General features: G+C 39.2%; 1 protein-coding gene across 1 annotated transcript; it reads right to left on the bottom strand.

Annotated features, from left to right (window-relative positions):
• Window positions 1-22,514: 22,514 nt before the first annotated feature.
• On the bottom strand, window positions 22,515-25,077 carry LOC148038854 (uncharacterized). Its single transcript, XM_087674746.1, has 2 exons — window positions 23,961-25,077; window positions 22,515-23,319 (listed from the first exon to the last, which is right to left on the bottom strand). The coding sequence occupies exons 1-2, from the start codon at window positions 24,941-24,943 to the stop codon at window positions 23,154-23,156; spliced, it is 1,149 nt and encodes a 382-aa protein (XP_087530872.1). The 5' UTR covers window positions 24,944-25,077; the 3' UTR covers window positions 22,515-23,153.
• Window positions 25,078-26,107: the final 1,030 nt, after the last annotated feature.

Genomic DNA, 26,107 nt, shown 5'->3' on the forward strand with positions numbered 1-26,107 from the left:
GACTTAGAAATTCTGTAAGGGTTTTACTTTGTTTTTCTATCAATATTGGTCTGGTACACATGTTAAATGATGGGGTTTTGATGTTCTTGATGCATTTTTTTGTTCAAATTTTTTGGTTGTATAAAATGCGAATTCATCAATTTTTTTTGTCAAAGTGGCGTGTGAAACACGATTTTGTGAGCTGTGAGGCCGTCTGAATCATTGTTTTTGTGTTTCATGAGTCGTAAATGTTTCATGCTTTCTTTGTTGCATAAAGTTTCAATTCATTTCATTCATCATGTATATTATAGGTTTTGACTAAATTTCATTTCATTCATTCATTTCAATCATTTCATCTTGTATATTATAGGTTTTGTAATGCTGTAGAAAGTTTCAATTCATGCCAAAATTTTTTAGTGATCTTTCTTTAATCTACTGGTGAGTGAATGTTGATTTGTAAATTATTCTCCAAATTCAATTTTTTGTTTTCTGAATTTTGTTTTGTGAGTAATCAGGATGACTAAAAGGAAGTTGTCTTTAGAGGGAATGAAGAAGGAGGATCTGGAGGATACCTGTGATGAAAAGCTCTTTTATTTTCTTCACGCAACTGGAAATTCATCTAGATTTATTTACATCAAAGATATGCTCAATGTTCTCTTTGATTTGCAAGAGCTTTTGAAGGATCTTGAAGATAAGTTGAAGGATTTCAGGGAGTTTTATGATAGACATGTGGAAGGCCTAGAGATTGAAGGATTTGTCCATTATAGCGATGTAATGGAAGCTTCCAATGATGCTAGAACAACTTTGCAAACAAGGTTTATCCTTATTGATGAAGAATTCAAGAAGTGGAAAGCGAATTGCCCTTTTCATCAAAATCAATAACAATGTCTTCTTGTACAGAAGGATGTTGGATTTATTGTATATCTTCAATATATGGATAGTTGTTCTTCAGATACAATACAAGAGAAGAAGACGGAAGATATTTCATGCAAAGACAAAGAAGTTGAAGAGAAGGGTGAAATGTTTCAGGAGGATATTGAGAATTAGTTAGTGCAGGGATTTGATGTTGCTTTGTTTAAAAGTGAGAACATTACAAAAGTGGAAGAAAAGGAGATAGAGTTGAGTGCAAATATTAAAATAGGTCCTCTTGAATGTATCCTAAAATTTTCCAATAATGTCATCAACAAAAAGAGACATGTATTGCTAAATGATATTCAACACCTTTTTGATCTTAGAGAATATTACTACTTTGGCAATCCTTGTTGCATGGGGTCAAAATGATAAGAATTTTATCGGTTATGAAGAGGAAATGCTAGCAACTCTTGATGTTGAGGGAGAGATTTTTCAAGGCAGTTCTGTAGCCTTGCATTCTTGTATTAATCAGATTGTGGAATATGAAAAGGGGGGGATACCTATAGAGGAATGTTAATGGTTTCTTGAAACCCATATTTTTTCATCTCTTTGTCTAGTTTGTAACCTTTCAGAATATCTTTGCCTTGCACAAGAGTTTAAATATCCCTCTTTTCTTCTTTGGATAATAGTGGATATAGTCCTTGCCAAAGATGATGTATTACATGATGCGATTGTGTCTTTGAGCTTGAATTTATGCCAAATTTGTTTGTAGAACCATTGAAAGACCTCTAATAAATTGTTTGCTCTATATTTTCCACCTCCATGTCTTGTGTGTCTAAAGTATTTTGTTCTTGCTTGATAATGTGATTTTTCCATATCTTGGGTTGGCCAAATAGATAGAGATCCATATTCCTTGATAAAATATGGAGCATGGTTGTATAAAATATGCTACATAGATAACAAATAAAGAAATTCAATTAGAAAAGCCTATATGAGTCAGACAATAAAGAGACATACATATGTAAACTTGTTACCATATAGTGAATGAAGTGTTGATTGCCCCAATCTTTTGAAATTGCTTATTTAAAAAGGTTCAATTGGTTTTTGAAGTCTTTGAGATCATCATCATTCCACTTTGTTTTATCACAATAAAAGAATGCTTTGTCTAGTGTTTTCCAAACATTGGCTTTTCTATTCCGAGCTTTTCCATTATCAGCATGATCCTTAACTGCATTATGTAGGCACTTCCATTAATTGTATCTAATAGTTGAGCCACCATTCCTAAAGTTTACCTTACCAAGTCTCCCATGAAAGTCTAGGAACCTTCTAGCCTTCACTCCACCAATAGATGGCTTTTTGGGGACACAATTGCCATCCTTAGACTTTTGAAGATCCGATTCAATAACAACATTACCACCATGCAAACCAATTGCAGCTAAGAATTTTTCAATCTTTGTTATAGCATTTGTTCTAGCTGATAATGGCTTCAACTTCCATGCAAATTATATATAAACATGAACAGGATTTTCAATTATCTTACAAAGTGCATGAAGTGTATAGATATGGGCATTCACTAAAGGAATATCTAGAACTAGCTTAAATTGTGGATCCTTGTTGTGCCTAGAGGGTGCTCTATTCCAATTACTTGAGTTCAACTCTATGTCTGGGGACATGTAATATAGGCAAGGAGATCTAGAGTTGGCTCCCTTTGATATATTGTACATACATTTAAGTGTCTTTAAGTCACCAGCTATGTGCCACTCAATCTTATAGTTCCCAAATCCTTCAACAAATAGCTCTTCTCCTGCTTGTTTTCTCTTAATAACATCAGGTATTGGTGTTCGATGAAAAACCCAATACAATATATCAAAATCCTCTGTATTGACTTCGAATGCTCCTAGCCACTAGATGTTGTGTTCCGATTGAACACTAAATGACATTGGGTGATTGTAATGATTTGATGAAAGTGCTCTATTCATAAAGGTAATAAAGACTCTCTTTAGTTTTGTACATTTTAGAATATCACTTTCATCAAGTTTAACCACAAATCTAGCCACTCCTTGTGCCTCTTCTAGTGACAAGTCATAGAATCTAATCATTAAGCATTATAGGGTGGAAAAGTCAAGGAAATTATTGTTAAATTCATTGAATACAACTTTCTTTCTTGCCCTTGAAGCTAGCCTTGATATGGAAAGGTTTACCTAGAATCTCCATTACTTTGTTATTCACTCTCTGTCTAATAGTTCTAATCATAGATGGCCTTGGAAGTATGCAATTACGTACTTGTCGTTACTTCATATTTGACTGTAAAAGCTGGAAAAGTTGTATATAAGTATCTCGACTGATACAAATATTATCTAGTGTCTTCTACACTAACTTAGTATCCAAAGAGAGATCCTTTATAAATGACTCTAAGCATTGTTTTTTTGCATTTTTAAATTTCTTCTCCAAAATATCTTTTGAAACTACTGAAGGAAGAAGATGATAATAAAACTGAGATGCTTTCAAAGAATCTCTTTTACTTGCATTCGGTTGAAGAAGAGACCTAAACAAAATCAACATCACAAATCAATACAATTAATTATAAACAAAGTCATATTTCATATTTTTAAAGTGGAAAAAAATGTACCTTGTTGCTTGGATTCTTTTACTACAACCACCTTCTTATCATCTAAGAATCTCAATATTTCTAAGAGCCTTTTGTCGATTTTGAAGTCCTAAAATAGTTTGCTTTCATTGATAAGATTTGATGCGTTTCTCCAACAAATGAATCCTCTGTTGATAGCCTTCTAGCTTCTGTAGTAACTCATTGTTATGTTTTGACAAAATTTAGTTCTCCAATTTGAGGACATTCTTTTCTGCAACCAAGTTAAGTGTATAGCCTAGAAACCCATTATAACCATCACCAATGAACCTCAACAATGAAGAGCTATTATAGAAAGGCGGAGTGCTATTTTTGCTAGGATCTTTGGGATATAGCCTGCCATCTAACCAAAGATCAAGATTCTTCTTTCCTTCAAACCTGAGTATATGTTTTGTAGACTCTGTAATAGTAATGGGTTTTGTTCTCTTCCTTATTGGTTCATACTTACCATCCAACTCAATATGAAGATGATAGAGAGGCCTTTTACTAGAGCTACAGAGATAATTGGATGACTGATTCATAGCTAAGGATGCGATTAGAGGATTGGATTGAAAAAGTATGCGAATTAAAAACAAGAAGGAAAATGAAGAAGAAACTAGTAAGGATGGGAAAGAAAGAAGAGAGTGAGAATGGAGGGAAGTAATCAAACGTCGAACAAAATTAAAATTGAATATTAGTTTTCACTTTAATGAGGATGAGTAAGATCTTCATTATGACAATCTTTGTCATCTTTATGGCGGCCTAGATTTCTAGATTTGATGTGACCACGAGAATATTACGACAATGACTTATTAACAAATTTTGATATATTTACTTACCAAAATATAAAAGTTTTTAAAAATATAAAAAATAATTTTATTTTCTAAAATATTTTCTCTCTCTAGGATTGCTTACAAGGCATTTTTGAGACCTCAAAACTCCCCTAATGTGGCCCAAATAGGCATGCCAAAGAGATACGTGTGGGATGGACCTGACTGAAAAAACATGGTCAACAGAGGACCCATAAACTACAAGAGGACAGAGCTAGCCTTGGTACCTCTAGCAAGCACAAGCCTTCCATGGGTGATCTTCCAGGCAAAATCCCCAAATGAAACATGAAATCCAGCATCATTAAGCTGCCCTGTAGACATAAGACTACATGTAAGCGCAGGTACATGATGCACATCCTGTAACAGAAAAATATTGCCAGTAGAGAACTATAGTTGTACATCTCCAATGCCAACAATAGCAAGTGACTTGTCATCACCCAAGCGAATTGAACCAGAGACAGTGCGGTAGGAGTGAAACCATTCACGGCATGGTATAACATGAAATGAAGCACCAGAATCCAAAAGCCAGCACTGCGCATACATAGAGTGAACCTTGGTCAATGGCATAGCATCACAAGAACTAGCTGCAAGTTTGTACTCCCCATCAGAGTCATCAGTCTACATGACATTGATTTCCTCTATTTTCAGATTGGATTTCACAGGTACCATGCTGCGACGATCAGAGGACTTTTCTTGTACTTTGTCTTTCCCCTTCTCTTTGTGCTTATCATTGTGCAACTCATGACATTGTGGGCGTATGTGACCCTTCTTTCCGCAATGATGACATGTCACATTAGCATTTCTCCTATGAGACTTGCTGCGTGACTTACCACATGACTTAGACCTAGACTTCTGTAAGTCTTTGCCACGGCCATTCCTATGGTCATTCTTTCCATTACCATCTCTACCTCTAACAGTCAAAGCATGTGACACATGAGAGACATCTAAGTTCTTACGATTGATCTCTTTTTGCAGAAGAGCACTCTCTACATCAGCAAAGTTCAGAATAGTAGCAAGAGCACATAAGGCACTGCAGAATACATCCCATGACTCACTCAGAGTCCCAAGAAAAAACAATGGAGTAACCTCATCATTAAAGGTAAAGCCCTATGAAGTCACATTCTTAAGAATAGCATGGAACTGGCTCAAATGAGCAGACATTGTCATATTCTCCTTCATGCGCAGGTCCATAAGCTGCTTCAACCAATACATTTGAATGGCTGGACTTTTCTTGTCATAGAGGTTCTTAATTTTATCCCAAAGTTGCCAAGCACTCTGTACTTCCTCAATCACATTATAATGCACCTGTTCAGTGAGAGACAAGATGAGGGTGGACTTGCATAACTCATCAAGCTCATCCTATTCATCATCAGTCATAGTTTCAAGCTACTCGCCATGCATCCTTAGTGGCTTTATCTGCAATTTCTACACCAATACCTACCAAACTTGGCTCTTCCAATAGGCATAATTTGTACCATCAAGCTTAGTGATGTTGAAGATAGTACTATCAGTGGAAGAAGATGCCATATTGCAGTCCAAAATGGTGCAAACTGTTCAAAATTGCTTGCTATTTTCTACTATAATAAACAGCCAAAATATCACAAGGCAAAATGACCATGAACTGATAGCTAATGATGCTGCCCACCAAGTATCATTAAAAGTACATAAAATTAGAATGATTCAGTATGAAAATTCCACGTTAGTCTATGCATAATTGCTTGCTGTAATAAATTACAGTCAGGTACAATATGAGAGCAAACTGTAGGCTAAATGAGTGCACCAAGTCAACCACTGACCGTGAAAGCATAACCGACATCAAGCGGGTATAAATCAACATGTGACAGTCATACAAACATTGAACAAACACCCAAGCATGTCAAATGAATCCGTCTATAAGCCGGCACATCCCTTATGTAATAGGGCAGCAAAGTGTACATAACACTGGCAAGACCTGATATAAATAGGTGTATGCTTAGGTAGTGCAAAGCCCAAACCAGCCCAAATACATATGCGAGGACCACACATATCAACCATGCAACATCCAAGTGAAGATCCCAGTCTCAAGTATCTGAATGCTCAAGTAGCATAAACTGCCTGCTCAATGTCATTAAGCATATCAAGATGCTCCCACTGGCACAAAATTTGCAAATATCAAGCAAAGAAGCTCAACAAGGGCATATGAGAGCACCAGTGCTAGAAGATCCAAGATCAAGCATCAATAAGACCTCATGAGCATATAGGCCATGTAGCATCCGTGCATAGCATCCATAAACATCAAGCAATCCAAATTGTAACTATGACAAGCTGAGAAATAGCCAAAGTAAGCTCCGGGTAATCAAATGTCAAGCCAAAGCAAGGCTCAATAGCATCCAACTCCAAACAATGTAACGGGTATGTATTAGTGGTATATGCCAAGCATGTCAAGACCGGTCAAGCAAAGTGCATGCCATAAGTACAGTAGAGATGAAGATCCAAATGCTATGCAAAGCAAGCTCAAGCTCAACCGATGATTTGAGAGCAAATTCAAGCTCTATGTCGATCCTCGATGATCAATACATCAAAGTACATCTCCAAAGCATGTCCCGATTCCAAGAGGCATAGGCAAACATGAAGTAATAGGCTTCAATCCACTATTGTATAGCAATGATTTACTGTTCAAAATTGAGATTTTTAGCCCAAAAATCAGTCCAAGATCATGGCAATACATATGTCTTGCATCCCCCAACAATTGGTCATCAATAGGTATCAAACCACTTAACTAGGAAGCACCAAACAAGCATAGGCATCAACTGCTAGTGTAGCATTGACATTTAACGTTGATAAGCTACTGCAAGCTATTTCAAAACAATGATATAGGACCTCCGATTGGTGTCCAAGATTGGGAGGTGTCAAAGCATGTCAAACATCAATGCTAAGGGTGCCACAATGATCTGGGAGCAAAGCATGACCTTCAGCAAGCTGAAGAGGAGCTGTTCAGGGGCTGCAGGAAACATGTGCAAATCATGCTGATTTGTTGATGGCTTCTACTGCTCTTGCTGAGGCTATACCAGGTGGACGAGGGCTTAACCTTGAGCCAATGAAGGCTTGGTTCAAGCCCAAGGTAGCCTACAAAGGCTTCAGGCAAGACATGATTTGAATAAGCTCCGATGGTGGGAGCTATGGCTGCCCCTGATCTTGCAAACCCTAATGTTCTTGTAAACTTTAATGAAACCCTGAAGCAAGTGAATGAATACCTTTTTTTGAATTCCTTGAGGGTGCCCAAAGGGGCCGGATAGGTGTTCGGGAAGCCAAGGAGTGATGGGAGCTCGGGAGAGTTGGCTATGGTTGCCAGGAAGGAGACCCAATGAATATAGGGATTCAATAGGAAGCTGAAGATGCCACAAACCAAGATCGAGTAGTCATGAATCCATGCTTGATACTAGTTGAAAGGTGAGAAGGATCAAAGCTTGCTTGGAAGAGCTCTGACAGGAGAGCAAGAGCAAGAAAGAGAGAGAGACCAAATGGGAACTCCAACTGTCACAATGTGTGATTGGGCATTCCTTTATTCAAATTGTCATTGAAACAATAAAGAATAAAGTGAGGTGATGGGCGCCCACCATGTGTAGTGTGCAGTGGCAGGTACTGTTAGTGTAGTAATACACGGGTAGCTAGACAGAGGTGCCTACCTCTCTTCAAAGAGCTCGAAGAGCTTGGTGGTGGTGCCAAATAAGATGTTAGGGCAATTCAAATTTGACACCCTCAAGTTGGCCATTAAGTCCAAACTTGGTTCTTTTAATTCAAAAAATTAGCTTGTCGTTTTATTTTCCAAACTCAATTTCAAATTTGAGTTTCAAGTTGGAATAAGATTGGGATGTGGCTTTGAAGGGAAGGGTAATGTTGAAGTTACTGCTCTTTTTCAAGGGTAATAAAAGCTTCTATTGTATTTTTCCAAATGTCATGTCCCTTTTGCATGATAAATTTGTGAAGGGAAAAATTCCTCAAGAAAAGTTTCTAGTCTCTAGAAGTAAGATGAGAGCTTGAAAAGAAAAAGCTTTGAAACTCATCTTTATAACTCATTGAGTGAAAGAGCTTTATGGTCGATAAGAAAATTGTGTATTGTTCTCATCTCATGCACTTAGTGAGTGAAAGGACTTTATGGTTAGTAAGTAGATTGTGTATTTGTTTTCATCTCAAGCACTTTGTCGATAAGATGTTCTCTTTCCTAAAAGGTAAGGTTTTCCAAAGATTCAGTTTACTCCAACGACCCATTATTATTGAATTTGATGCTTCAAGTTCCATGGTTCTACTTCTATCAAAAGTTTGTCTTTCACCACATCAATTTATGTATGATGATTAGGTCACTGTGAATAGTGAGTCATGATGTATTTGGCTATAGATTATGTAAATATAGCTACACCTTTGCAATTTTTTGAAAATGGTAAAAGTTATAATTCATGGGTCTCTTTGCACCATACGTCCAAATTGTAGTCCCAATTTAATGTAGCCATGGGACCGTATGTCCTAAATGATTTCCTATGAAATACATATCATAGTGAGCTCTTTTCAATATTGTGATTGCTAAGACTAGAAACGACATATCATACAAGGAAACTTTTCCAATGTAGACACATGTTTAATGGATACTTAAGCTCTCCAAGGATTGTTCTAGAACAAAAGCAAAACCCATGGCTTATCGAATAACTACCTCCTCCAATGGAAATATCTAACATATAGCGTGCTAAGGTGCCTCACAATACTTTGTACCATAGTCCCAAAAATTTGATTGATGACTTGAATTACTTCAAGTGGAAAACCTTCTCAATGTTCCACGTATAATCCAATCAAAATGGTGCCAAGACTATGAATTTTCACTTGTAATCCAATCACAATGTTCGAGTTATAATCCAATCTAAATGGTTCCAAGTCTATGAATTGTTGCGAATTTTCTGAATTGGACTTATAAATCCAAATTTATCAAATAAATTTGAGGTATGTGTACATGTGATAATGTGTGGTACGTGTACATATGATTACATGCAAACATTTACATGCAACATTGTGCAGTACATTTACATGCAACATTGTGCAACATTTACATGTCTTGAGAAGCTAGTCTTTGGAATGATGAGCTCGAAAGAGGGTTGCTACTTCTTGATTTCCCTCACAACCATTGTGCCCTAGGTAGCATTATTTGATATGAGTAATGATTCCTAAATGGATATTATGCCATTATTTGGATTTTAATGGAATTAATGGACATATACGTGAATAAAGCACATATCAAATTGAAAGCTTTTTGATAAAAAAACTAATTTTTATAATTTTGAAAGCTTTTTGATTGAGTTTTTCCCATTTTAATAATTTAATTAAAGGATATAATTAGTAAATTAATATCATAATTATTATGAGTAAATGATGAATATATTATAAGTAAACATAAATTCAAGTAAAAATTACTATTAATAAATTAATTAGTAAATTATTAATCAATTAAACTTAAGTAGTCATTAAAACCAATTTATATAGATATTTATATGTTAATTTTGACTAATGAAAATTTTAAATATTATCTTAAAGTTTGAGAAAATTTCAAACATAATAGATGAGATTTAAATATTATGAATACCCTCGAACATGAGACAATATCTCATATAGTAATAAGATAATACTCAAGGTAATCAACATGATGAGTCCTCAAGGAAGGAGGATCAACAAGCAATTGAAGAAGAAAAAGAGGTGCAAGATCAATGAGCTGTGGAATGTAATAACAAGAAGGAAAACATTAGAAGGCTCAAATTGATTCCAAGATAGGTTGTAGTCAATGTGGCACTAGACAATGATTCGCACTAGTTGTCCATCTCATAGACAATATATTTCTACATACAAAAGATAAAAAAATAAATGACATAACAATTTTGTTTATTTTAAGGTTAGTGCCTTTCTTCTCTGTTCATTTCTAGAAGCCCTTTAATTAATCTACTCTCAAAACTTGTGCCAATAATTCTTATGTACCCAATCCTAACAATGTGTAATCTAAATATACTTGATGACATAGGCACTGGCTTGGGCATCATGGGTGTGGGTTTTTGAGAAACTTGGACCCTATGGTGCGCATGTAGACTCATCTTCCACTTGGTCACAACCTTACATGTGTCGTAGAGTTCGTATATCTCCAAGTCTGTACTCCACAACTTGCAATTTGCAAAGCGACTTTGTGTCCATGGTGAAGTCAACCGTTTGAGTCAAAGAGTTACAAATCTTGGGAATCAGATACCCAAACCCTATGCTGCAAAATTTACATGTCATTCGATCTCGGGTTGGCCCGCCAGCTTGTGCATTATAATGGGGTGCTACACGTCTTCGAGAAACTTCGAGAAAATTACCTAGAGTCTAATCTTGGACTTCTTTTTGCATTATAAGGCATCAAGAACCTTCGGCACACAAATAATCTGCCCACCCTGTTCAAATTTTCTCGTTCGTGTCGTAGAGTCCGAGAAAATGTCTCAGCTTGTTCTCAATATTAGCTAATCAATTCTTTTGTACTATATTTCCAAGTGCCTTATTCTAACACTCCCAACTAACAAAGTCAACAAGGTCTATGTCATTGACCCCCCTTATATTTGCAAATGAAAATGTAAATATGATTGATTTTTTCTTGTCAGAAATAAAGGCTCTCCTGAGCTCCAATGTGTCATTATTCCATATCATGAGGGATATTCTAAGAAGTCCAACTGAGGTCCAATTTAATCTCAAGCAAGAAAAAAATCCATGGACTTGCCCTACTTTATAATGCTCAAATATATTCTAATTTGCAGTTCACATTGGAGCACGTTAGTGTTGGATTTAAAATTTAGCAAAATTTTCTTGATGAATTCCCTCATTGGATTCCATGGTGAGGTTAGATTGTAAGTATGAATTTCACTCTTCTCTTTTGCGTTTTTTGGATTGAATATCTACTTCGTCCTATCAAATTTCTTTTGAATAGGTTTTCCAAAAGAATATTTCTTGCCATTTAAAAGAAATTTCCACAACTTAAAGGGAGAAATTTCTTAAATTTTCTTGATGAATTCCCTCATTGGATTCCATGGTGAGGTCAGACTGTAAGTACAAAATTCACTATTCTCTTGTCGCCTTTTTTTCAATTGCATATCTACTTTATACTATCAAATTCTTTTAGAATAGGCTTTCAAAAAGAATATTTGTTGCCACTTAGGAGAAATTTCCACAACTTAAAAGGGAGAAAGACATATTTGTCTATAGTTTGCAAATGCCACACCAACCTGACACTTTCTCATGTGGTTGGAGGGTAATTGCAAATGCTTGGAGATTTCTACAAGCAAAGTTCATGCTTGAAAAAAACCAGTAAGTAAAGTTTAACTTTTTAAGCAAAATAGAGATACATTATCATTCTTATTTATATTTTTAGCATACTTTTGCAGTTCACTCAAGATTGCTATTAAGATGAGTTTGTTTGGCTTGTAAAAGGGTAATGGTGATCAAGATCCTAATCGACATGCACATTGAAATCATAGCTAACCCTATCTCCCTTGAGCTTCAAATAATATTGAGAGGGAATAAGAAAGATTCATTGAAGAAACCAACCACAACAACGAAGTTCATTCCTACAATGAAGTCACGTGCACTTAGCAAACCAACTCCAATCAAAGAGACAATGACAGTTAAGAAGCTGTCTACCAATTGACAACATCCAAGGAGCCAGTGGTAGCCAACAAGGCACCGATTTCTAAGAAGGAACATGCCAAAAAGCCTACATCTACAACTAAAAATAAGGACCCCCCCCTTTGGAAAGTGTAAGAGAACAATTGAGGAAATGGTTGGAGCAACCAAGGAGATAGCCAATAAGAAATACAATCTTGGTGTTGACCAAAGCCCTATTCCACCACAAATTTTTCCAAAAGCAGCTCCATGAAGGCAAAGTGGAGCTCAAGATTCCCAAACTGCACATGAAGGCTCCCAACATGTCCCACAGAAGTCTCCACAAGGGGAAAGTGCAACTCAAATCTACTCTAGAGGATCCCTTGGTTCAATAAGCAGGCAACGAGTTTATCTTCTTCCTCCTTCTATACTAGAAAGAAAGATGCAGTATTTGCTTTGGAATGTTATATGACAAGGCACTACATTCCTCCAAAAATTTGCAGAGAAACAAATCATCATTGTCTTCTTTCTTATCTGACAACGAATTTTCTCCAAACATTTTAATTAATGTATTGGATGACATTCTCATGGCCAACCACATTGTTTTTGTCTAGTGCAAACCTATTCCTTGAAATATTGAACCAAAAACATGAATTGGGATGAATTTATATAAATTGACTCTCCTTGATATCCTCACTATCTTCATGGAATTTTGAATATATTCATTAATCTTTAATTTGATGCCTTAAATGGTTCCATTGTGGGATTATCTCAAATTGTTAGTCCATTGAATTTTGGTAAAGGAAGCTCTTCCAATCTTCCAAATTCCTATGTGTTTGGTGGAACAACATAGGATGCACATATAGAAAATATATATTTTCAGTGAAAAAGGAGGACGGGCCATTGGGAAAAATAAGATTTCTTATTTTAGTATGCATTACACAGAATATACTTGTGTTAAGGACTCCAATGGCTGTCATTCTATGCTTGTTAATGGAAATAGATCTGCATAGACTAAGAATTACTCTCCAATCTCTAAAATAAACATATTAACAAAAGTAAAAATGTAACATGCCCGCCTAACGACTATCCAAGCACGTTTTTAACAGTCCATCGAGAAATGAATCTAAGTGTCACTGCCCGGCACTCTCATGGAATGTTCCGGGGTTTGTCGCCTAGGGTTTCCCGAGTCCGCTTCGCAACGGAACGAACCCACTAGGATCAACCTGAAATCTAGGTTCCTAGTGGCCAAGGTCTCCTAACAACATTCTAGCATCAGATCCTAGACATCCTACTTTACGCAAAGATACCCAAGCCGAAGCAGACCCATGCCGCACTTGGTTCAAAGAGAATGGAAAATGAGAGGGATGCATCGTTCAACCTCTCTGTCCGTAGGGCATAATTCCATTCCAGTCCCCTAAAATGGCATGAATTGGGTTCTAACTTACTATTACCTAAAGATCGTACAACTGTAGAACCTGGTGAGAAGCCTCCCAGTCTTCTGGGACCACCCTTCCATAGTAGGACGGGGACCTGTCAGGGGTTCCGGCCACTCGCTTCTCTCAATAGGCGTTCTTTAGTTATCCAATTAAGTCCTACCACATTTATGTGTGTCATTTAAAATCAACTTTCTCAATTAATCCTTTTAGAGAACATGATTTGTTTACATAACTTATGGCACTGACATGAAAACAATTCAAATAGGTTCCTTGGAAGTAACTTTATATTAGTATTTTAATTGAGATACAAATATTGTCCAAAAAGGATGATTCTCGCAATCCATGAGGATGTATCTTATTTTCTCTAAGTTTTCGCCCTTGCACTACTAACAGGGCTTCGAGAATTCATCTCGAGTCACGTAGATCATTTGAGTAGGACCCAGAGGCAGGGAATTTATAGCTAGAGCGCCCCCCAACAAGGCTCGAGAATTCATCTCGAGTCACTAGATCATTTGAGTAGGACTCGGAGGCAGGGAATTTATAGCCAGAGCACCCTCACCCCCCCCCCCTTCTGACATCCAAGCATCGTCCTACGTATAAACTAATCTGCGGAGAGACCTCTTGTGGTAGGTTTGGTCCATGTTCCCGTCACAGTTATTTAGAACCCCTTTGGCTAGGGTTGGCGGCTGGCTAGGGGTGGCTTGGCGTGCCCTCCATGAGTTCAACCTGATTAATTATTCAAATTTCTTTTGTGATCTTGGGTCATACCACTACAAGATACATGCCTCATACCGATGTTCAAAGGGATGAAAATGTTCATTAAAAAATATGTCCCCATCGTTGCAAAAAATGTCGGTATTAGCGATGCCATAGAACAATCGCTATTATCATCGCTATATGCGTCGCTATTTGTGTTGCTATCGGTGTCGCATAGCGACGCATATAGCGACAATTTGCGATGCTAACTGTGACACATGCAATAAATTTGTGATGTTAATAGTAATGGCTACAATGATTTTTTTTTTTGGGTGGCAGAGCAGCTTGTGCTTTATTTGGGCCATACAAAAGAGTTATAGTAAAGTGTACAATGCTCGTCAAAATGAAGGAAAAGTGTACTTGAATCCATAAGACTGATACATAAAATAAATACAAGATCGCATAATGAAAGCGATAGTACAATCGTGGCAAGATACAAAGGATGATAATAACATAGTGCATAGAAAATGCCTACATAAATCATATGACCAAAAAAGAAGAGGATGTGCGCTCCACAGATCCAAGGGGGCGAGCTATAGATCCTCGCCATCCGAAAGCTCGTCCCGCCACAAAGGAGCATCGAACGGACTCTGCAAAAAAAAAGAAACAACTACGGACAAGAAAGATGAGTGACTGGGCCGCTGTGTCCATACAATCGGTCGATCATCAATGTAGTGAGAATGTGTCTCTCTGCATATCGAGTCTCTAGACCGGTGGGATCGCGGTTTGTAATGGAGTGCTGCAAAGAAAACAAAATACAACTGTTAGAAACACGATTGTCAGTACAAGGGATATTGTAAAAAAATAAGCAAGCAGAACAAAAGAAAAACTTACAAAGTCCTCCACATAGTCTTGTGGCCACCACTCCCAAGATGATGGACTACTCCTGCCTCCAGTCATGTCCTCGCCGCCTTGCGCTACTGTCTTCAGTGTCCTAGAGAATCTATAGCCTCCTCTAGTCATCTACGTCTAGCCACTTGGGCTTTGAGGCCCCACTCTTAATTGCCTTGCGTGTGTTTGATCGTTTGTGTGACATGTACGTATGGATGCACTCCATCATCCAGCCTGTGGAAAACCTATCTGTTGCGGTGGGTACCGGAAACTTATCATGCAAGGATGTTACTATGTAGTCCTTACTTCCGTTTAGTATGTTCTTCCAATGATCCAAGACATTGTGCCAAAAAACTTGTTGGCACAACTCTCTCATATGAGCCATCACCCTCCTCCCCTCATCATTCATGATGATGGCTCTTGTCCTATCATCTACAAGGTATCCATACCCCTCTGGGGTATGCCTAAGATGCAGTGTCCTCTCCCACCTGCAACCACGCTCCTGGGCATATCCAGGAGACCCCTGTACATCAAGTGTACCTACGGGGGTAGGATCTCTCAGAGTAGCACCCATGGGGGTGCCACCTGCAGACGATTGATGAGAAAAAGATGGAGTGATTGGAGTAAAAGTCCCCACACATGTGACAAATCCCATAGGTGACGCAACTCTAGCAAAACGACGAGATGACAGAGACATTGCATTGGTACCTCCACAACAACCACATGAGCGACGCTCTCTCGAACTTGCACGAGAGTGAGAAGTAGCACATGTATCCTGAGCCGATCGTAGGCTTACTACATCCACGTCTCCGTAGCATCCCCCAGAACCACTCCCTCCGTCTGGCCCAAGTCTGGAGCATCGACCTCGTCTATAGAAATTGAAGTATCAGAGCGGACCGAAGTAGATCTAACAAAATGGCCTGATGGTGTCCGAGGCAGCTCTTGGTTTGCCATATCTCTGAATTGAGCCATCTGATCTGGAGACATATGTGTGAAGATCTCCTATAGCTCCTCATCGCTTATCCCTCGACTCATTGTGCAGATCCAAATATCCACAAAGATCAATTGCACATACAAAAATTGATGTTAGCATAATCAATATAAATCAAGCAAAGTATGGTAATATAAATCTCGAAAAATGATCTTACTTAAAATACATATCTTATGTATCCTTATAAGCGATTCATCAACGAATTGAGTAGGTGGATGCTCCAAGTATGAAGTACCTATGGTCCCATGTCAATCTCATGACATAACTTCGCATATACTGGAAGGTCAATAGACAGGTCACCACAAAAGGATGAGTTAACCTCATTCTCAAAGAATTCTTGGACTCCTATATTTCCATCATTGTTACCCGATTTTGGCTCCTCTACATGCTCCAAGCTTTCGGCAGTCTCCACCCCTTGCAATATCGACCTCTCTATTTGCATACTATCCTCATCTATGCTGGGAAGATGCTTTGATAATATATTTTAGCACTTTGGGGAGCTGACGGTACAACATACCATCGTCGAGGTTGTCAGGGGTTTGGATAGAAAATTACATGTTCAAAATCACATACAAGAGATATGACATTTGAGTTTTCTTGTGTTAGCTTCGAGATGTATCATATTTTGACAATTATATCGTGGCCGGCTGTTGGGATAGAGACCAAATAGCATGTTTACTTGACTCTAAGTCAAAATCATAATAAAAATTTGACCTATTTACGATTAAATCCTAGTTGAGTTGAATTAAACCCTAGCCTTATTTATCATGTAGGATTTCATTTACCAAACTGCCTCTTGCAATTTAGTTTAGCAATTCACATGAGGGTCTTAAATCTATCTTTTAAGATGAATCCCTATTATGTAGTGCAATCGAAACTATCCATGATGCCACACAAATCTAGATGCAAGTATTTCCTGAGTTGATGATACGATCCAGGATTCTCATTCATGAAAATTCCTTCTAGTGCATTTATGCAAATCATAAAGAGTGACCTAAGTATTTAAGTGTAAGTGTACACGAGTTCATTGTAAATGTGAGTTAATTCACTCTAATGGTCTACATGATGCAATTGACCTACACGAAATATTTATGTACATTGGCAATCTATGATGCATTTGCAAAAGTTCGAACCTAACACTTGGCTTAATTCTGCAACAACTTGTAGATGCTTAATCTATTCGTGGTAAATCATGGTTATTAAGCCTTTACAACTAGCTTTCGAGTTATGCAAGTTACGAGATGCGAAGTATGACTTCTTCCTAATGATGTCCATGCTTAATGTTCCATTAAAAGTACTAAACATGGTAGCAGTACCTGGTTTTCGAGTGTTGAATTGGCATTTACTTCGGATAACCCATTTGTGTTGATGGTGGCATCTTTGCCCGATCCTCCTTTCGTAGTTGCGGCCTTCCCGGTTACTTGTGAGAGTTTGTGCTTCGGGGCCATTTCAGAGTTTGGAATATGACCTTCACTCCTCTCGAAGGACTTCTTAGTTCCGGAGTTCCCTAAGCCTTGCCTTGACTTTCGTGATCTTTTTGTCAACTAGAGGGTAGTTGATGGACAGATTTAGGGAAATGGCGATGGGGAGAGAGGGTACTCAAGCCTTCGCCCAAGGAAGGAATTGCTCTTGATCCCTCTTCTCTCTCTCTCTCTCCCTTTCTCTCTAAGTTTCCCCTTCCCTCTCCCTCTCTCTCTCTCTCTCTCTCTCTCTCTCTCTCTCTCTCTCTCTCTCTCCCTTTCTCTCTAAGTTTCCCCTTCCCTCTCCCCCCCCCTCTCTCTCTCTCTCTCTCTCTCTCTCTCTCTCTCTCTCTCTCTCTCTCTCTCTCAAGTTTGGCAACAGGGGGGGAAAAGAAGAATAACGCGTGTATTCTTTAAGGGGGGGGGGGAAAGGGGATGTGACAAGGGATCTTAACTCCATCCACACAGCTTGTAAACTTGTCATATGCGGTCCCAATTAAGGGTAAAAGAAAGGGTAGTGGGGGGGTTGGAGGTGGCACATGTGTGCCCCTCCCCCCATTGAAATCATTGTCCTCATCATCTTCGTGCCATGTGATCCTCGGAGGATCCACCATCGCCACATCACTCCCTTTCGTCGTCATGATCTCCTCCACCCCTGTCGACTGCCGTTTAGCTCCCCCTCCCTCTGCCAACCGACGGCGTTGACAGGGTGGAACGTAATTAAAAAAATCACTTTTAATTGATTTTTTGAAGAGGGGGTCCTTACAACGGTGGAATATTACAAAAGAATCCTACAAGAAGACAATGTTATGAAAATCAAATTTCACTACCTTACAATGTGCTAAGAATTGGTGCTACATGCAAGGTGTCAAGTGAAGGTCCTTTGTAGAATACATATGTTGAATCCTTGCATACCATTTTTAATCCTCTATTTTGAACCCTAGAATTCGGCCTTTCCAATGAAAGCTCACGTTTTCCCTTTTTTTAAAAAAAATAATCTTGTGAGGACCTTTATAAGAAGGAAGCATTGTTATCCAATCTTCTAGCTTGTATATTGATGGATACCATAGACAATCCTCTCTTGTATTGTAGCATGTACATGCCTGTATGGAGTTAGATCCCCATCTTGAAGAAGCACTAGACGAAGAATCCATGGAGATAAATACTGATGTATTGATGAGAAATGAGATAGAATAGGAATATTACAAAACCAAGTTTTGACAAGTTGGGACAATAAGATAGTGATAGCTATGATATGAATATATATAAAAAGGCAAGAACTACATAAACTTCTAATAAATAATCTATTGGTTTGAGTTGTAATTAAAAGTAATCTACTTTTATTATTTTTAGGTTACATTAAAGTGCTCCACATTTCAAAACATCACATCAATGGGTTGGAAGCAAGAAAAAGGACCCAAGGACAAATTAGTTAGTGGAATTACCTCACTATAATAATTTTAGAGGCTCTTTTTCACATTTTTGTTGGTGTAGGAAAAAAATTGGTTGAATTAGTAGAGAGTTAAATGTTACATTGGACCACACATGGTAGTGTCCCATTGGCCTATTTGCTAATCTCATAATTAGTGAATGCTAAATAAAAGGTCATTTTTCTCTCAAAATCGATTGTAATATATATCATTGGAAAAGGTATGACTTGTGGCAAAGGGATTTGCATCAATACAAGGTCTTGAATACAAAGACACATTTGCTCCTACAACTAGGTTGACTACTATCTATACCATTGGACTCTTATTGCACAAGATGGGAGCGGTTGGTGATGCAAATGGATGTCAAATAATCCTTCATAATGGATATCTCAAGAAGTAAGTGTACAACGAACAATCATTTGATTTTGGAGCTTCAAATATTGAAGACAAAGTTTGCAGACTCCACAAGGCAATGTATTATTAGGGAGGTTGAAACAAGCTCCACATACTTGGAACTAGGATAATCTCACACTTTTTGCCAATCATGATGATGAGAAGATTTCTCAAATAAAAGAGCCTCTATGTAGTGATTCAAGACGATAGATCTTGGAGTTATGCACTTTTTAAAAGGGATGAGATTTGGCAATAACAAGATGGGATCTTCATCTCTCAAAGAAAATATGCCTAGTGAGCTACTTAAAGCTTTTTGTATGGTTGAATATGAGACTAATGGTTACAATATCTAAAGTAAACTTAAAGCTTTTAAAAAACGATGCATCTAGATTTATTAATAGTGAGATTTTTAGAAAACTTGTGAGAGACCTTCATTACTTTGTGTGATACATGCCCAAACATAAGTGAAGCTACAGGTGTTTTGAGCAAGTTCTCTAATCAATTGAAAGAAAGTTATTGGAGGTAGGATAATCATATTTTTCTATACATTGTAGGTACTTTTGAATATGGCATCCTATACACTAGAGGTGCTTGCATAGATAATATTAAAGTCCGATATTATTTTGTGTGAGAACTTATTGTGGATGGAGAAGTGGACTTGGAGTATTGTTATGCCAAACATAATTGTGTAAACATTTTTGCCAAAGCTCTTGGAAGGAGTACCTTGCACAGTGACCATTATATTAGCTTGGCATTAGACCAAAGTACTAGTTCACCATAGAGGTAAACATTGAGACGGAATATTGGAGATTAATGCTCCACCTCTCATGTAACTACATAGGTAATTGCTGTCTTTATCCTTGTAAGCCCCTCATATAAGGAGAAGACATTTATAACCATCACATTTGTTTAGTAAGTCCTAATTTCAACATTAGATGGTGGCCAAGCATAGCCAAATAGGTGGACACAAACCATTGAGGGGGTTGGCACATTGCTTGTTTGGCTATGTATATGTGGAGTCATTATCATATTAGGTTCTTATTAAGAGGACCTTTAAATATTGCTCGTGGCATTTCCACTAGTCTTCTTGGGAGAATTAGGTGTAGAGGGGGATGAAGCTCCTCTTTGTGGGGGTTGATGGTATCGGGGGGGGGGGGGGGGGAGGACAATCCCTCTCATCCACGAAGGGATGTTATGTTGAATACTATGTGTAATTCATGGACCTATCGAATATACATTCAATGGCCAATTTTGGTTGCATGCTAAAAAAAAGCATGCATGCAATGCTCTATTTAGCGTATCAATTTGTGGCTTGTTTGAGTAGTTATATCCATGCTTTTCTATATGTAGTCTTTTATCTTCTAGGTTTCTTGTGTGCTATCAAAGCTTCCTAACATAGGCACACATCTCGAAAGTATCGGCTATCTATTGAATTTGTCTATAATAATTGAAGTTTTTGATTTTTCATATTCTCTATTCATTATTTGCTTATAAATTACTTATACTCTATTGCACATTTTCTTACAATAGTATTTTAGTTCCTTTTTTAATTATGCTAAGTTTCTTTGAGCATGATGCGTAAGTATTGACCAATGTGGTATATTGTACTATTTTTCTTTCCACATAATTTATAAGCGTGGATCAATTAGATGTACTACATCAAGTTTGCATAATTTTTATACATAACTCTAGCCACCATCGCTCTAATGTTTTAAATGAGTTCCAAATGAGATTTGATACACATTGCAACCTTGATCCATACTTGATATAGTGCATAAGGTTTATGATGTATACTTTACAATTCAAATTCCCTATTTGATGTAGTGTATTATGAACTGATAGTTTAGTATAGTTTCTTGGAATAAAGGATTTTAGGAAGACCACATACAACTTGGTAGAGAAGAATATTAAGAGTGCACAACATAAAGTGTATTGAGAAGTATTGATATGGAACATTTATAAGACCAAGTTTTCCTTAGAGTGAATGCGCATATATAGCAACGTGACAAAAAAACCCTCCTAATATTAAGGGGAAAAATTGCCATGGTGGTCTAATGTGTGTTCATACATCGTTACCAAACTTTGGTAATGATCGATTGCCTTGGTGCATTGCATCAATAATCATACACAAGCTTCCACACACTTGATGTAGTTATGTAAGTGATTCCTCTTTATGCAATCCAGTCATCTTGATGCACTATAACCCAAAAGAAGGCAAGGAAGAAAGGCATACAAAGCAATGGAAAGTTAGAGCCACAATATGTATCAAGCTGCTTTGATTTTGTACCATATTTTAAATCAGCTGATGATAAGTGGGTTTTTGATCATATTTAAGGATTTGTAAGTGTCCTTTAAAGTCTAATAAAGGCTATTGTTGGAGTCTTGTAGTATTCGGAGTCATAGTGAGAGAGTTATACATGCTTTAAGGTGGACTAGCAATGTGGACAAGGTGCAAAAAAAAGAAGCAGCAATCTGATCAGAGCTCTATTCTGGGCTATCTAGAGAGTTGTGGAGTAAGTTGTGAGTTTCATGCTTGCTTTAGACATCCGATGTGATGGCTAGAAAGAAAGTTATGATTAGTGTAGACTAGCGGTAGTCATTTGGATAGGTTTACAGACAACGTGTATGAATAATGACAATTGTCTGATCTGATTAGAGCTCTCTTCTTGGGCTATCTACACTTAAGATATAAAGCTGGGGTATTCTAGATAATTTTAGAGTGGGTTGTGAGCTACCTTTTGCCTCAAACATCATCAGATCTGATTGAGCAAGGGTTAGAAAGTTATGATCAGTTTAGTGCAGGATAGTCTTGTAAATGATTTTGCAGCCAAGGTGCCAGAAGAATGGCAATAGGCTGATCAGAGCTCCATTTGGGTGTTTAACTCAGTATCTGATTTATCGCAGCGAGGATCTCTCCTTCCATAATAAAATGCGTTCTGAGAATCCATACAAAACTGTCAACCTTTGATGTGAGACATTTTATGAGTTAAAAGTTGTATTGGTGTTCAGGAAAAATATTTCGTAGGGATCAATTCAACTGTCAGTTTACTTTGTACGTTATTTCTAAGGTTCCGAAGGCATTGCAAAAAAAAACATATAGAATGACCGTGTAAAATTTCCTGAGTCCTCTGGCGGGATATACATTAGGCATTACTCCAGTTGGGTTAAATTCCTTTCCACAGTGCAGTGGAGTTGCTTTAAACAATATATGCCCATTAATAAGAATAAAGCTTCAAGCTAGTAAGCAGACTAATTTGAGCCTTGGGGCACATTATTATGGGGGGCAACTTCAACCTTAGAAAATTTGAACCAAGCTTTGTATTAATACTCGTGGGCTCAAAAAACTCAGAATGTGAGGGGTGGAGGTGGAGTGCACGCTCATGTACAAGCCTGCTGGCCTTGGCGCTCCCTTAATTACATGAGATTAGGTGTAACACTTGGAGCTTACAAGGCAGCAGGTGTAGAGAAAGAATCTAGATCGGATCCATATTGGACAAGGAAGAGCTGATGATCCATGACTACGATCACTGTGATCATTTTTATGTAAACTTGACCTGATCAGGAGATCCATCTTATTGATCATCATCCGATCGCTAGACTGGATCTTGCAGCTGCAGGCTGCTGAGCTGCAGTTTTAGGAAAAAAAACTTTTGCTCCTCCTTGTAACCACCATTAGCACAAGCAAAGATCACTGTCACTCACCGTAGTCCTTATACACTCAGTCTTGTAGTCCTTATACACTCGGTCTTGTTTGGAATGATCCTTCCTTACTTATCTGATAAAATCCACCACGGTTGTAGAGGGGAGGAGAAGAAGCTGCTTCACCATCAGTATAGTTACACAACACTATGTTTTGATGAAACAATATGGCATGTCCTGCATGTGATTGCAAAATGCCAGTAGTGGGCTGCTTTTAAAGACTAGAGGATGTACATCATGCCCCTGCAGCTATGGAAGCGGCCTGATTGAACAGCACTGCTCTGTTATTACCTCTTCTCGAGGAGGAAGAAGTTCGTCTTGTTGGAGTGCTATCCTCTTGGCTCTCATCGAGAAGGATTTGATGGTATCGGCATTCCGCACTACAGAAAGCTTTATCACCTCTGCACAGAAGAAATGGTGGAAACTGTCACAAATCATGGGCCTTATGACAATCGAGAACAGATGCACTTTTGAGTGCGGTAGGATTGATGATAAGCAAGCTGACACTACTGCAATATACACAAGAGATTTGACATTTTCCCATGTGGGAAAGGAGGTTTTTATCCCTTGTCTTTCACGAGTTTCTGCTCAGGGGGCACTGCAAACCTAGCTAGATGTGATTGGGGGCAGGGGGCAGGGGGCTGCTGGCTCCCGTGTCCCCCTGGAGTGGGGCCAGGAGCCCCCCTGTTCCCCATCGCACCTAGCTGGGTATGCGCTGCCTCTCAAGCAGAAGCTCATGGAGTTGTTTGATGTAATTTGCAATTCTAATGCCCGAGCCGGCAGCCCTCTCCCCCGAATCGCACCTCGCTATGTATGTAATGCCTCCCGAGATGATGTTTGGTGTAATTCACAATTCTAATTGGACTAAGGGGTATTAAGGTCACCCTGGCCTTGGCGCTCCCCTGCCCCCCAACCACACCTAGGTAGGTACGCAGTGCCTCCCGAGCCGAGGAGTGGAAGCTGATGTTGGTTGTAATTCACAATACAAACTTAACCGACGGATAGTAAAGCAGGAAATAAGCTGTTTGCAATTGATGGTTACCTGTACATGTAGATGTCTTTGCCAGGGGCGGTGAGAGAGCACTTGCACAGGAAGCAGGCCTGGAGGAAGTCGAGGCCCCCCGAGACGGAGCTGCATCCGGAGGCGGCGATGGCGGGACTGGTGGAGAAGATGGAGGTGGGGCGGGTGGTGCTGCGACATTTGGCGGAGGCGCCGCTGCAATTGGGGGGGTGGTGATCATCTGCCGCTGCAGCAGCCAGCTGCTTGCTGCAGCTCGTCTGGCGGCGCATCGCCAGATCGCGACTATTAATACGATCATTGCCATGATTACTGCTCTGCACCCTGGCATCAGTTGTGTCAGCATGAGTATTGTGATCAGCAGCTGGATTAACTAATGCCGCATGGCCGCTTCGCAGCACGATCTTGAGCCCCACATCCTCGCTAATCAACTTGTTAGCCCAATCAGAAGCATGGCTGCTGCTGCTGTGATTATCGTGATAATCAGCTGCCAGATGATGATTATCGACCGCAACAATGGCGGCCTTCTTAGTAGAGCTACTGTCGCTGGACATGAGCAAGCTGCCCAGAGCCGAGCGAGGAGATTTGCATGAGCTGGGCTTGGACTGCGACTGGCTTGTATGGCGCTGACATTGATCCTGATGATGATGATGATGATCACCAGCTGTCGTATTCCCACCCGAGAGGGCCTCTGCATCCAACACAGACCGAGGGCTCCCAGCTGCTGGTGCGGCGCCTGCAGCAGCAGCAGCAGAGGCGGCGCCATTACTGCTACTAGGCTGGAAGCCTATCACCTGCAGGCGAGGCTTAATAGGTTTGCAGGAGAAGTTAATGTCACTTATGAGCTGCTTGTTGATACTACACCGATCGGATTGCTGGTTAAGGGCAGGACAAGGCGGGCCGGATGGAGTTGCGTGAGCTTCCATGAAAGCTGAGCTAGCAGCTGCAGGCATGATGAACTGCAAACGGCCACTGCAAGCTGCGAGCTTCTGGCGTTTACCGAGCATCGTATGCCCCTCTCAGGCCTCTCTCTCTCTCTCTCTCTCTCTCTCGCTGATATTATTATTGCATCCAGGAGGAGAAGGAGCACAAGCTGGCAGGAGGAGTTCCCTCTGGCACCCCACAAGGGAGCTAAAAAGGCTGCCTGCTGCCCTTTTCCCAGCCCCTGTTAACCGCACCCTTGGCCCCCGGCCTAACCATGGTTAGTCGCCGTCTCCACAGTCCCGTAACGCCCCCGCTTCTGCCGTCTATCACAATAAAGAAAATCCCCGCATCTTAGATAATAAATTCACATAAAACGATACTATTTATCCAACCTTGCCTCGCCCCTTGTATCACGGCGGGTCACCCGTTTCCCTTTTGTCCCTGGTTTTCATAACATAAGCTTGAATGATGAGAAACACACAGAGACACAGAACACACTCTCCGTGTACTTAAAACTAAGGACCTGTTCACACGTGGGTTTCCAATAGGAAACACTTTCCTAGAGAGTTTCTCATTTCCAAAAGCAAATCCGGGACACATAGGGAGCTTTGAAACCCCCCAAAGTTTCTTCATTGTGAAAGCATGCATGTTCACATGCATCCCTAACATTACACCATATAAGAGCTACGTCATGCCAAGGTTTCGTGAGCTAGGAGCAAATTTTCTCTCCCCTCGACTAACATTCTAGTGGCACTTCACACTATGGGGTGAGCAAAGAGAATATCAAGCGAAACGTCCAAATTTCCAAGAAGGAAAAAAATAATAATCATTACTAGTGACTTGCTAAGTTTGTCATAGTGGAAACTAAATAAAAAACATTGGTTAGGTATTATAAGTGCTCCTATACCATTTGCAAGTTTTAGGGGCTTTGTGAGGGTAATGGTGGGGGGAAGGAAGCTCGAATCACCCCACTAACCCTAGGTGCAATTAGGGGCTCGTAGGGGGAGTGGTGTTCCCCTCCCCCTATTAGCCAGATCTGTGACCCAACTCTAAGAAGGCTCAGTTGTTACAAACAAGTATCCCTGGTCTTGCTAGAAAACTAAAAAAATATCTCGCAAATTTCCAAAGGTATAAAGATACCCCTCATGTTCACTCAAAATTCCCAACATATGTGTATTTTCAGTGTGGTTTCTATCAAACCAATGTGCACAATATACCACTCTCATCCCCTTTTCTACTTGTGACAA

Source organism: Lygodium microphyllum, chromosome 3 (genome assembly GCF_053477565.2).
Source record: "Lygodium microphyllum isolate KBCC chromosome 3, Lygodium_microphyllum_v1.1.10, whole genome shotgun sequence".
NCBI classification, from domain to species: domain Eukaryota; kingdom Viridiplantae; phylum Streptophyta; class Polypodiopsida; order Schizaeales; family Lygodiaceae; genus Lygodium; species Lygodium microphyllum.